At 39.0% G+C, this 13,037-nt stretch overlaps 2 protein-coding genes across 2 annotated transcripts; one reads left to right on the top strand and one right to left on the bottom strand.

Moving 5' to 3' along the window:
* Positions 1 to 5,268: 5,268 nt before the first annotated feature.
* LOC146649450 (uncharacterized) lies at positions 5,269 to 6,880 on the bottom strand. Its single transcript, XM_085386747.1, has 2 exons — positions 6,245 to 6,880; positions 5,269 to 6,117 (listed from the first exon to the last, which is right to left on the bottom strand). Exons 1-2 carry the CDS (start codon positions 6,566 to 6,568, stop codon positions 5,446 to 5,448), a joined length of 996 nt encoding a protein of 331 aa, XP_085242873.1. The 5' UTR covers positions 6,569 to 6,880; the 3' UTR covers positions 5,269 to 5,445.
* Positions 6,881 to 7,547: 667 nt separating this feature from the next.
* On the top strand, positions 7,548 to 12,211 carry atpaf1 (ATP synthase mitochondrial F1 complex assembly factor 1). Its single transcript, XM_085386347.1, has 9 exons — positions 7,548 to 7,762; positions 8,383 to 8,491; positions 8,691 to 8,753; positions 9,122 to 9,184; positions 9,279 to 9,329; positions 10,597 to 10,644; positions 10,990 to 11,085; positions 11,402 to 11,509; positions 11,653 to 12,211. The coding sequence occupies exons 1-9, from the start codon at positions 7,548 to 7,550 to the stop codon at positions 11,833 to 11,835; spliced, it is 936 nt and encodes a 311-aa protein (XP_085242473.1). The 3' UTR covers positions 11,836 to 12,211.
* The last annotated feature ends 826 nt before the right edge of the window (positions 12,212 to 13,037 follow it).

Here is a 13,037-nt window from a genome sequence, read left to right as displayed (position 1 = left end):
ACCACGTACATGAATAAATAACACACACACACTCACACACACACATACACAGGTACAGAGCTATCGGCTGAGCAGCAGCAGCAGAGCGGGTGTCTTGATTCCTAGACAGACACACTCATGCACTTTTAATGGGATCCCGCTCTAAAACCATGGGATTCCTCTGCCAAGTGCGACCCTTTTTTTCATCCTCTCACTCACACACAGAGTGTGTGTGAGTGAGTGCTTAACCGTGCGTGTGTGTGTGTGTGTGCAGGAGGTGTGGATAAGGGTCATCTCCCGGCCCAGGGGTGCGATTTCAGCTTTCCAGAGGGAGGGTAAGTGAGTAGTCCCAAGACCCTGAAAACCCTAAGGTTTGAAATGAAACCTCATCGCACACGTTGTGCACTCAGCCCGACCGCCAAGAGTGCACGTGAAAATATCACAAATATAACGTGCAGCTGGATCATTTTTAATAATATATGGGGAAAAAATAATCATCCTTTTTGCTGACCTTTCCAGTCTTTCTTTGTTTATTTATTTGCTTGTCTTTTTTGATGCCCATAAATTAAAGTCACACTTCCTTACATAAAGAAAGTCTCAGTGAATAACAAAATCACATGTTCAGTATATGTAGATTTTTTTCAGATGATTCCTTAATATTTCTGCATCATTAAATCAAACAATGATACTTCAGGTTTCACGGGCAACATTTTTAAGCCTGGATTAGCATCTGAGTAAAAAAAGCTAAAAGCAGGAGCTGTACTTCATGCCTGTGATTTAATCCGGGATTAAACGGTTTGATGAATCCCAAATTGATCCCAAATTTGTATAATATCTCCATCTCATCAGCCCCTGACACAGAGGAGTGTTTATCAGGCAACTTCTTCAACACAATTCAATATGCATTAGAGTAGCCTGAAATAAAATTCTCAGAATGAAAGCCTCACAAGTCAAGCATTTTAAGATTTGTTTACCAATTTGTTATTTACAGGAGTGCATGCTTGTTTATGCATTACTGACACTGAGTTGGCAGAAAGCTGGAAAAGCTTTCTATTGGACAACTCTCAAGAGGTCGAGCTTAGGCATTCTGCTCTGTGACATCCTGTTGGTGTCCCTGGCAAAACCATCTTTGTCACCTGTCTCATCAGATGACAGAGATGATAGGATTAGAAAGTATCTTATGTGAATGAGGGGATGAGCAGAATATTTTCTGATATATAAAAATGCTCCCAGTGGTCGAGCGCAGCCTCAGAGGTGGGGTGATAATATGACCTGCAAAGATGCATAAGTTCCCACAGTAAATGATTCTTCTACTGTTTAACCCTGAGTCTGCTGAACTGCTCTTCGTATAATGAGGAGACCCCATCTCATCACGTTTTACACAAAACTACCAGAAAACCCCACGTGAGATGTTTTTGATGTATTTTTGCCTAAAAACCCATGATATAAATGTATCATATAAAAACACTATTATTTAGTTTCTGCAGTGGTGATATTTATTTATTTTCTGACTCACATTTCATGCCTCAGAGTAGTGGCTCATTCCAGGGTATTGGGGAAAATAATCAGTGTCATGTATCATGGACTCCAAGATTCTGCCTGTGAGCTCACTTCAGCGTGTGAATCCAGCCCATGATCACTTTGGACACATTGTCTCAGACTCTTGATCTCACATATCCAGCAAAGGCTCAGTCTCAATGAGGTGCCATATTTGCAAAACTGCTCAAATGAACGTGACACCCAGCAACACGTCAAGCAGCTGATGAAGCAATGCCCCCTTTAACTATTTCTTGTTATATGTAGTTTTTTTTAAGATCCACTTTTTTAAAAAAAAGTACATTTGACTTCTGTTATTTATTTATTTTTATTTATTTATTTATTTTTTTGGCTTACTTTTATTTTGTTGATGCATTTAAAAAACATTCAAATGTACTCTTGTTTCTCATATATTGTTTTATTGTAATGAGGAAACAGTCTGTATTATTAAAAAAAGAAAAACTCAGTTATTGTGCTTTTGATTTAATGATGTAGCTATCACAGAGCTGCATTTTATTAATAATTAGTTTTATAATGACTGAGCCCCCTCGTGAGCTGCTGGAAATAAGGTTCTTTAAAACACTTACATCAATCATGTCATTTGCATTTTTCAATTAGCCTGTTAATAGGTTCATATATACAAAATGGGACAAAATAAATTACTATTGATGGAAATACTGAAGCAAAAAGTCCAACACCGCATGTCGCATGTTCGTTCGACCAGCCGAAATCCCAACGCTTCACAAATCTTTGTGGTATTAAAAAATGACCATTATTTAAAAGGTATATTTTTGCAAACTGTAGACCTACACATCTGTTTTGTTCCTGTTGCGAGTAAATAAGACTGAATTATCACGTTTGCCTATAATCTCTGTTTCTCAGTGTACCTGTGGTAGTGTCACAGGTTCTGACAGCAGAAACTTGTCTTATATGTCTGTTGCTATATCAAACAACAGATAGTGCCATATCTGACTGAGTGTTTTTGTTTGTTTGTTTTTGCTTTATTATTATTTATATTATTGTCTGGATTTGAAACAAATAATTCCACTTTGGCATCTTTATCCAACCGTTGTTCTGAAGCTCAAAAATGTTGCAACAATGTGTGTGTGTGTGTGTTTGTGATTTTCAGAAATACTTCGAGGTTGAATAAAAAATGAAATGATGGAGCAGCTGTTCCATATTTATTACGCAGAAGGCACTTAAAGGTGGAACACCGTGGAGGAAATCTGTGCATGCTGCTGTGTTGAGCACGCAGGAGCAGAGTACCAAATGTTTGTGGTTTTTGCTTTTTCTTTCTTTATTTATTCATTTATTTATTTGTTCTCTGGTGAGCGGGATTACCTCTGAATTATGGAACAGTCCCCTTTCTCTCCTTAAGTAAAAAATAACATCTGTCCGGCAAATGGAGAGCTTAGTGTTTCTCTATAATTAATGGTAAAAGCCTCCAGAGCTGCACATAAAATATACATCTTCCATGCAGGACCCCCATAACAAAGAGAGCAAGAGAGACCAAGAGACGAGGAGGCGGAGGAGAGCAGTAGGTCAGTGAGAAAGGAGGAAGTGCCACTCTCTGTGCATGACAGCACAGTGAGTGACTGTATTTATTCACAGACCTAAAAAATTAAGTCAACACTGCCAAAAACGGCCTTTTCTCCAAGATTTGTTCTTACTTTAAAACCCTTTTATTGTTAAGTCTTTGAATAAAAGCACAGCAGAGAACACTAAAGACTTGCAGGCTGCTTGTTAACGAGGTGAAAATATTCCATGTATAACTCAATATGCAATTTTAGATGGGTTTTTTTATGTGTGTTCCTGACAGTTTGATGCCATCTAGATTGCAGTTTTCATATACAACAGTGCTTGCTCAGTAAAAAAAAATAAAAAAAAGTAAAAAATAAAAAAACCTTTTTATTGAAAGAGATCTCATCAATCTCAATTTTACATCTCAAACAATGTTCTGTCACATAAAACATCTCACGTTGCCTCTTTGCAGACTTCCTTCTAGTAATTAATGGCTGCAGTTAGAAGCTAGCTTGACTCTGCTTGACTATGTCGTTTTCATTAGAGGCCAGCAGCATTTTCTGGTTGCTTGTGCGTGCTCTTGTGGATAAACCTCTTGTCGGTTTAGCAAAAGAGCAGCTTGTCCTGATTCTGCTTTCACTGTTCTGAGATCAGCTACAGTTTGCATGTGAGAGACTGCACATTGCATGTGTGTGAAAACAGAGCAGCTAAAAAGTAACCAAGCAAACTTATTCTGTGATTAATCATCTAAATAAATACGTTTTCTGTAATGACCTTGCCCGAAATGTAGAGAGGAATTTTATTACGTTTAGCACAGTTGTTTTGCAAATACACCACCATCAGTTTTCTTTAATATTTTTAATCCCACTGCAGATATTGACAGTTAATGTGTCATTCTGTAGATTTAAAATGTTATTGATATGTTTTAATAATCAATTTGTAGGTTTGTTTATCTGAATTCATTAATTCACCACTTTTATACATAATACAGGTCACCCATACCACAAAAATAACATTTTATAGAATTGAATTCATACTGTAGATAAAACAAATTATATAAAACATTTAAAATAAGACCATCCTTACACATTTGCAACAGTAATATTAACCCGTGTAAGACTAATGGGAAACATTTTTCTGCAGAATAAGTACTTTTACCTTTAATGCTTTAAGTTACATGTGCTGGGGTACATGCTGAGGACTTTACATAGACTTGCAACGCTACTTTTACTAAAGGAAAAAAATTAAATCCACCAACACTCTTCATTGACTAATGAAATAATAATAGTGAAGATTTTAATAACAACTATAGAAATAAGAATATTTTACAATTCTTCAGGCGAAGGAGTCTATGCAGAGTGCATAAAATATTGAGAGATAGCGCAAAGTCATTAAATATTGTGTTTTAATAAGGTATTTAAACAGTAGCAAACATGCATTTTTCTTCTTTTAAAGGAGGTGGTGATCGTTACCTCTGCTTCTTGCCTTTCTGTAAAATCACAACACACCAACAACACATACCAAGTTCACTTCTAGCAGCGCTAAACACATGTGCTGCGTGCATAAACTGTATACATACAGTTTCCCCTAAAGACGTTCAGCAACATTATCTTGGATCAATCAATAAAAACTTTTCCTGCAGACAAAAAAATCTTCAGAATTCATCATCTCTTATTTAAATGAGCTAACCTCCTTAATAGTGTTGTCTCTTATATATGTTATGCAGCATCTGCTACACATGAACACATAACCTCACAACCACGCATGCCATAATCATCTGCTGTGAACTGCTCCCAACTGCTTTGTTTATTGATTAGTGATTGAAAAATGATTGGCTGTGGAAAGTAAACACAGGAGCACTCAGACAGTCACCATGGAAACACACATCTCATTAAATTTACAGCCAGCATAATACACACACACACACACACACACACAAAGTCAGAGCTGTAAGTGACTCTTCGGAGTTGGAGCAGTTTATTATATAGCTGATAGTCTTCAGTAAGTGAGGGCATTACAGTTTTTCTCGATTGCTAAAACACATTTCTTGAAACTATGCCTCATATTCTCACAACAGTAAACACAAATCCATAACATCTCACTCAATTTCCCAAACATCCTATTTCCAGGTCAAAATGAAGCTCTACACCCAAAACTATTCACTCTTGCTGAAAAACCAAACTTTGCCCTCAGACATCAAACACAAGCCCTCAAAAACACACACACTACAACAGAGTTTTGCACACTGGTACAATTAATTCAAAACAATAGTTCCAAAACAATTAGGTTGCTTATGGTTCTCCCCTTCAAAAACCTTTTCACATGATAAACACAAAAGACGCAACCAATGTATGTACAGTGGCACATTTTTATTCATGTACTATACAGTACAACACACACCAAAAAACATTATTCCACCTCAGCATCTTGTCTTTGGTCTGGGTCAGGCCAGAGAATCTCATCCACATCACAGGCTATATTGGCCCTAGCCAGGCAGCGGGGGTAAAATCCTCTTGCATGCCTGATCCACCCCTGGCATGCATCTACTGATATGTCTAGGCAGGCTTCTTCCATGGCCTGAAGGAGGTGAACACGGACATAAGGTTCTCGGTCATACACTTTCCACCGCCATGCCGAAAATAACTCCTCTATCGGGTTTAGAAAGGGAGAGTATGCAGGCAGAAAGATATTAGAAAACCTTGGGTTATTGGTAAACCAGTCACGAACCAGAGCAGCGCGATGGAAGCTGACGTTATCCCACACAACAACGTAGTGAGGCTGCTCTGGCTGTGCTGGTTCCCTGTAGTCCAGCTGGAACATATGTTGTCTTAAACCATCAAGAAAAGCAAGGAGAAGCATAGTGTTATAGGGTCCTAGTACGGCATGGCGGTGGAGTACCCCTCGTTGGCTGATGGCTGTGCACATAGTGACATTCCCCCCACGCTGACCAGGGACATTTACAATAGCCCGATGGCCAATTATGTTCCTCCCCCTTTTCCTTCTTTTGGTCAGGTTAAAACCTGCCTCATCCACAAAGATTATTTCATGGGGAACAGGCCGTCCTTCAATCTCAAAGATTCTCTGCAAAACACATAACACAGTAGAGTCAATCGGTACCCTGAACCACAGTTCAAGAGTGCTGAAATGGCAGCATAAACTGCCATGCTGTGATGGTACACAATACTTTATACAATATCCAAACTCATACCTGAACATATTCCACACGTTGGTTTTTCACTCTGTCAGAGTTTCGTTCGAAAGGGACTCGGTATGCCTGTTTCATCCGGAATTGATTCTTTCGGAGGATGCGGTCAATTGTGGAGAGGCTGATGGCATTTATGCCTCGAAAAAGATGATCATCCTCAATCACTCTCCTTTGAATCTCTTGCAGGCGGATTACATTATTTGCAATTACCATGTTTACAAGTTCCCTCTCTTGCCCCTCCGACAAAAGCCTTAACCTGCCTCCACCAGGTGGTCGTCTCTGTGTCCTACAAAAATAGAAGCACTCATTACTGTAACTGTCACACATTCGAAGGTTCTGATTGGTGTGTGATAAATTTTGACTCCTAGTGTTTCCACCTGGTTAATTGTGTGCTAATTGAGCTCAAGCTATGCTGACTTAAGTTAACATTATTGAATGCTAGTGCTTTCTAAATGACTACATGGTGTAAGCACTGTAAAATGTAGGGATTTGTGTGTAGAGTTTTGCAGTAACAGTTCACCAAATTTGACTCATGTGTCAAAGCAGGGAATAGTGTTTATAGTTCAGGGAAATGGGTGAGCTTTTTGAAAAATAGCGTTACGGTTTTGAAATTTTAGTTTAAAAGCCTGGTTATAGTGTTTAAGCAATCGAGAAAAACTGTAATATAACAAAGGCTGCTTTGATGTATAGTGAAAACACTGAAGTTTTTATTGAAAGTAAACAGTGACCTCTACAGGTTACAGTGTGTCAGAACAGGTATCAGACTTAAAGCAGTTCATCTTTCACCACTGCTGTTTGATACATTTGGAGATACATAACGAGAATAATCCTCCAGCTTTTAAGGGAATGGCTGTAACATAAGGATGGAAATTGCAGGCGTCCACTTATCTCTGAGATCATCTGCCTAGAGATACAAGCATTGTAAAAATGTACACAAACCCGCATGGATTGCCTTCATCTTATCTTATCTTCCCAATTGTTATACCTATATATATTTGAAGATGAATTTTAAAGGATTACGTGTTGTGAACTATTAATTTTTCATTTAATTTTACTTAGTTTTACTTTATTTACACATTTTATGAACACGAAGTTGTAATTTTCTCTCTCTCCCTCTCTCTGTGTAAAAAGTCATATTTTGCTACTAAAAAACATGACTTTGTTATTGTGGTGTAAATGGGTAGTCCAAGTACAAACATGTTAAAACAAGTCGATACTTTATTTGCGATAACTGTTTGTTGTTTTTTTGTTTTGTTTTTTTAGCGGAACCAATATGTAAACCGTTCTCTCCGCCGGAGTATTATAGATGTGGGACGGGAACGATGGAAAGATGGCGGCCGCAATGGTGCAAATGTCATGTTTGTACCGGGGGATGTTAGCGGTCAGGGCCACTGGCATCAGGACGCTGATCCCCGGGCTGGTCCCGGTCCAGTTCCGAGCCTTCTCGGTGCGGAAGGAGTCCGAGCTAGAGGAGAATCCGTACTACAGCAAGTACCAGGACAAGATCCAGAAACTGCGCAGGTCAGCCACCAGCCACACACCACCACAACCCCCTTACAAACGATAGGTTTCCCGTCGTTTACAGTTTCACATTAACGCTGAGGTATACGGAGTATCTCTTCAAAGATTTCACCCACAGTGAAGTTGTCTAATATTATTTATTGATAGGTTTTTAATATGAATATCTATTGTTAAACTATAATGGGTCGGCGTGTGAAAATGCAGGAGAAATCCAGCATGTAGTATATATGAAATATATATAAATATTAAAAATATCCATTGAATTCATTTCATAAATGTAATGTGAATCTTTTATCATTTGTTTACTTTGAGAGTTGTTGGAATAGTACCCAGTGGAAGATAGTGAATGAATTTCTGCTTTTAACAGTTTACTTGTTTCATTATGTTATCATTATAAAGCCACGAAAATGGATTATAGTATAACTACAAACACTCTCCACTGTTACCGTTGACTTATTGGTTGTTTTAATGTTTTCATCAAAAGTTCCTGAAGATAATAATAACTGTGATCAGATGATAATGATGTGTACAGTTACAGTCATGATAGAATAGTGATATTAAACACAGATAGCTAGTTAGTTAATTTGTTTTTACACTGACTTTGTCTGAATCCTCTGTAGTGCCAAACCGCAGGAGTACAAGACCCGACTGGAGAAAAGGCATGAAGCCAATAAGGAAGTGCTGGGACACTCGAAGCAGGCAGAGTTTGTCCGATTTATGGAGCAGGAGGTGGAGTATCAGCGGGGCTCACAACTGAACAACATGATGAGACAATGGACTAGTTAGAAACTGTTTCGTTTCTAACAACCACTTGTTAACAATTGTGTTGTTGCGTAGACAATTTTATTCAGATGTGTGTAACTGGTTTGCATTAGGATGGTCTGGTTGTAGTCAGTGAATTTCCTTTTTGCTGTGGAAATCTTTGCAGCTGGAAAAAAGGGACAAGATGGCAGCTGGTGACGCAACATCAGGAGGTTTTACAAAGAATAAGGTGAGCTAAAGATAGAAGAGGTTTAGGCCTCAGTTGGCAGCAGTGGATCTTGAATAGGACACAAATGGAATACTGAGACAGTTCGCCTTCAATTTAAGAGTTATGTCTAACTGCTACAAGCAAAGCATTTTAAAAGCTGCAGCTTTTATTTTGAAGGTGAATTGTCTCTGTTTCTGGTTTACATCGCACTTTCCACTGTTTTACATCACTTGGCATGTAGCGCACAAGTGTCTGCAGGCACATTAGCATCTTCCTTGCAAGCTGTGAGTGACTGCAGTAGCTGGTTAGCAACTTAAGTGATTACAGTGAGGTTCTCAAGTCACTTTCCCCTTTTGCTGTTGTCTCAGACTGTGATGTGTTTTCTTTAGACTTTGGGCTCCATCCTCAACTTGGAGATGATCAAGGACAAGACAGGCGAGGAGATTGCAGAGGTGATTGTGTGGGATTGGCCTGTGCACATCAGCCTCAGACTCTCTGTACAGAAACCTTTTGAAACTGTTTTCACCTTTCCTGTTTTTCTCTCAGCTTTGGATGAAGTATTATTCTACCAAGGATACAGTCAGCGCCATCATCCCAGTGAGCTTTATGTTTTTATCTCCTTTATTTTTTGCTTGGATTTAAATGTGAAAATAATATTCATATTTGGTGGCTTTCTGATTGTTTGTTTTTGTCTATTAGTCTTTAGAGTAAATCTGATGGTTCAGTGAGCTTTGATGGAAAGATGTGCTTTTAAACACCGAATGTGACAGAGAAATCAAGTGACACAACATGCTCATTGGCTAAACAGTTGTGATTAACTAATTGGCCAATGAACGTAGCGTAATTTTTCTGTCTTTCTGATTCTAATAATGAGCTCAATTTCCAAAATGAACTTTGTGCTTTATTTAGCATAACTTATAAATAGGAGCTGAGACCACAGACTGACCAAAAAAGTGTTTACTTAGGTCACAGAGTGACAAAGCTGAGGGCCATGTTCTTCCTCACAACCAAACCAAGTAGGAGGAATCACCCCCTGCTGTCCATGCAAGAGAATGCAGGTTTTTGTAAATTTAGCATCGGGTTTAATTTTTATGATGTGATATTTTATACAAATACTTAAAAAAAAAAAAAAAAAATTCGATGGTACTGCATGAGGTGGTCAGCAGTGATAGAGAAGTATGTGAGTTGTGGTGCAGGACTGGGTGGAGACGAGCGCCAGGGGTGATTTGTGACAGAAGGACATGAGCAAGGGAAGGTTTACAAGATGGGAGTGAGACCAGCTGTGATGGTCGAACTAAAGACAGGAGGCAGAGATTCACTTGGAGTGACCAGGATGGACAAGATTGGAAACAAGTGCATAAGAGGCACAGATCATGTTTGGAAACAAAGCTGAGATGGTTTGGACGTGTGCAGAGCAGGAAGAAAAGAGAGAAGAGTCATGGATGTAATGAAGGATGTTTGGTGAGATGGAGGAAGATGATCTGCTGTCTGACAGGGCAAGATGATATTTTATATACAGTCTGTGGTCTCATTGCTATTTAGGTAATGCTAACTCATATATGATGTACAAGCAAAAGGACAAGCTGTGCAGTGATGCAGAGAGTTCCTTTGACATGGTGTCAGTAATAACACAGGAAAAAAATAAAGTGCTTGCTTTCATAGAATGTTTGTTTTTGACTCATCTACACATTTAAATTGCAGATTTTTTTTTTCTTTGGGGCTTTTCTGTGCAGTTTGGTATTGACTGATAATAACACTCTAACACTGCAACGATGCCATTAAGATAATATTTATAGTTGCAGATTAAATTGTGATAAGCACTGTTCATAATGATCTAATATTCTCTCCTCTCTTGTATTTGCAGACACAGATCTATGAGATGATTTTCAGCAGATCACAGTCCTGCCCAATGGTAAGATCAATGCAGCAAGCTATGGAAGCTAAGCCAACGTTATTTCTGAACACTTTAATAACAGCAACACTGACCAAAGTTCGGAGCGAAGGAATAAAAATACTGAAGATAAGAAAAAAAAAAGCTGCAGAAAGTGATTGATGGGTATTTCAAAAGCAGCAACAAAGTTTGGCTGAATAGCTGCAAAGTACTAAACTTTAAATTGTCATACCTGTGATTATTCATTAACCATCTGATCATCAAGACTTTCATGATGCTGTTATTGTTTTCAGGCAGCCCAATTTTTTTCCCTCTTTTTCTAAGTCGTCACCTCGGTGACTTTTCTCTGTTTCTCCTTCATCTCAGTTCCTTTACGCTTTGCCTCAGAAAGAGGGTTACGAGTTCTTTGTGGGTCAGTGGTCCCGACACGAGCTCCACTTCACCTCCCTCATCAACGTCCAGGTAAAGTGCTTCAGACTTACAACACCTCGACATGCTTCTGGGAAAGGTCATTACTCTCTGGATTCCGGAGCTTGTGAAACTAGGCTTTACAGAGTCATTCCTTCTGGCACCTTTCCTTTGGTATTTTTAACCATAAAAGATGGAAAGAGAGTCTTTATTTTGTTTTTTTACATTTTTGAAATTAGCAATTACGTTTTTTGGAAATGAGTTGATCTGTTCATGCTTGGCTATTTACAGTAACAGCAACTTTGCCCAAACTCTCGTAATTCCACTTTGAGTTTATCACGGTAAATTACCTGATGGTGTCTGTGTGCAGACGCTGGGTGAGAATGCTCCCAGTCAGCTGATCCTATACCACTACCCAGACCTGAAGGAGGAGAAGGGCATCGTGCTCATGACAGCAGAGATGGATCCCAAGTTCATAGTAAGTCCACATACGAGCCTATATGAATAGACTTCAGAGGTTTTATGTTCTTGAGAGATTCACAAATACAGCGATGCAGCGGATGTAGTGTGTCACACCTGATGTGTATTTAAGGCCTCAACATCTGTCCCTCATCTCCACAGACCGTCCAGCAGGCTCAGTGTTTGGCTAACCAGGTGCAGCTCTTCTACGGCACCCAGAGACAGGAGACTTACCGATTGGTGGAGATGTTTAACCACCACCCTGCAGAATTCAAGCACATGTCAGTCATAGCAGAGCTGGAGCAGAGCGGTTTGGGGCCTGCAAACCCTTCCACGGGTTCCTGAGATGGACTGAAGTTGCCACCAGACAGCCTGCTGAGGAACTGTTGGTCTCCGTGTACAGTCGCAAAGATATCCAAGCTTCTTTGCTCAGCACGCTCCAGTGGGATATAGCTGCTTCTTGCTCTGTGTGTGCAGTCTCCAGCAGCAGCTGTGAATTACAGAAAAAAGAACTTAAAGAAGCACAAACAGCTTCTCTCAATATTTACTACACATCTTGTGTGTTGTCAGTTTGCCTCAATGGGAAAATAATGTTGAAGTGAGCACTTCTATAATAAATAGTTCTCACTTTGTCTTGTTTTTCATATCAGACTGTGATGTAAGCAGAAGAACATTGTTCATAGGAATCCAATTAAGTAATAAATCATCTTCAAAACTGTAACCTGTTTATATAGTCAGCGTTCTAACCAGAAGAAAAACTTTAAACACAATACTGAGGCAAACAGGAAAGTCTTCACAGCCTGGATTGTGACTGACCACTTATTAATGATCAGTGTGGTATCATTCCATACAACTGTTACTGTACGTTAGAGTTCACATTAACCAAATATTTATGACAGATTTTACTTATTTTTTTAACAGTGATGGAAACATTTCACGTGTGTCCTTCCTTTTGACACATAACACTGATGGATTTATCAGAAACTTCCATAATAACACCCTTAACAACAGTGCAGCAGAGGTGGGCAGTCTCTGCATAAAATGACATAAACATATATTCTGGGCCTAAAGTGGAACTTTGCAAGTGAGGCACCAAAGGCTCTGGTGCAGAATTTAGAAATAACTGAAAGTAGAAACGAGTCATGTACAAAATTGTTTTAGCTTTACTAGATTTACTTTCTTTACATGTAAGCTGTGGGCAGGTAACCTGTGCTGCTGCTTCTGAGGTTTGGTATGCTTTGTGGATGTACCCAACTTTACCCTGTAGTATAAGAGCAGATATTACATAAGCCTTTGTGGCTGGTTTCAAACCCTCCAGCCAGAATACAGCTGTGTAAAGGTGGAGTTTGATAAGTGATACTAAAGAGAATACTCAGCAGACTGCGCTACACTGCATAGGAGCACTTTGTATTTGCTGATATTTATTGAGTTGTATGAAACAATGCAATTGAATGTACAGATTAATTTTAATCGATACAGCTTCAATTCACAACAGTAACTTTAAGGTGCTTTATATTTTAAGGGAAAGACCACCAATCACACGACCC

Source organism: Rhamphochromis longiceps, linkage group LG17, assembly GCF_057381845.1.
Source record: "Rhamphochromis longiceps isolate RC_006_pf linkage group LG17, R_longiceps_female_GT1.1, whole genome shotgun sequence".
Taxonomy (NCBI): domain Eukaryota; kingdom Metazoa; phylum Chordata; class Actinopteri; order Cichliformes; family Cichlidae; genus Rhamphochromis; species Rhamphochromis longiceps.
This window is presented reverse-complemented; position numbering and strand designations above follow the sequence as displayed.

Bases quoted from the DNA above. Each gene is read 5' to 3' on its own strand.
- LOC146649450 (XM_085386747.1), bottom strand. From the start codon at position 6,568: ATGTGTGACAGTTACAGTAATGAGTGCTTCTATTTTTGTAGGACACAG. The intron at 6,118-6,244 runs GTATGAGTTTGG...TGTGTTTTGCAG, and splicing joins AACGTGTGGAATATGTTCAG to AGAATCTTTGAGATTGAAGG.
- atpaf1 (XM_085386347.1), top strand. From the start codon at position 7,548: ATGTGGGACGGGAACGATGGAAAGATGGCGGCCGCAATGGTGCAAATG. The intron at 8,492-8,690 runs GTGGAGTATCAG...AAATCTTTGCAG, and splicing joins TCCGATTTATGGAGCAGGAG to CTGGAAAAAAGGGACAAGAT. The intron at 8,754-9,121 runs GTGAGCTAAAGA...TGTTTTCTTTAG, and splicing joins GAGGTTTTACAAAGAATAAG to ACTTTGGGCTCCATCCTCAA.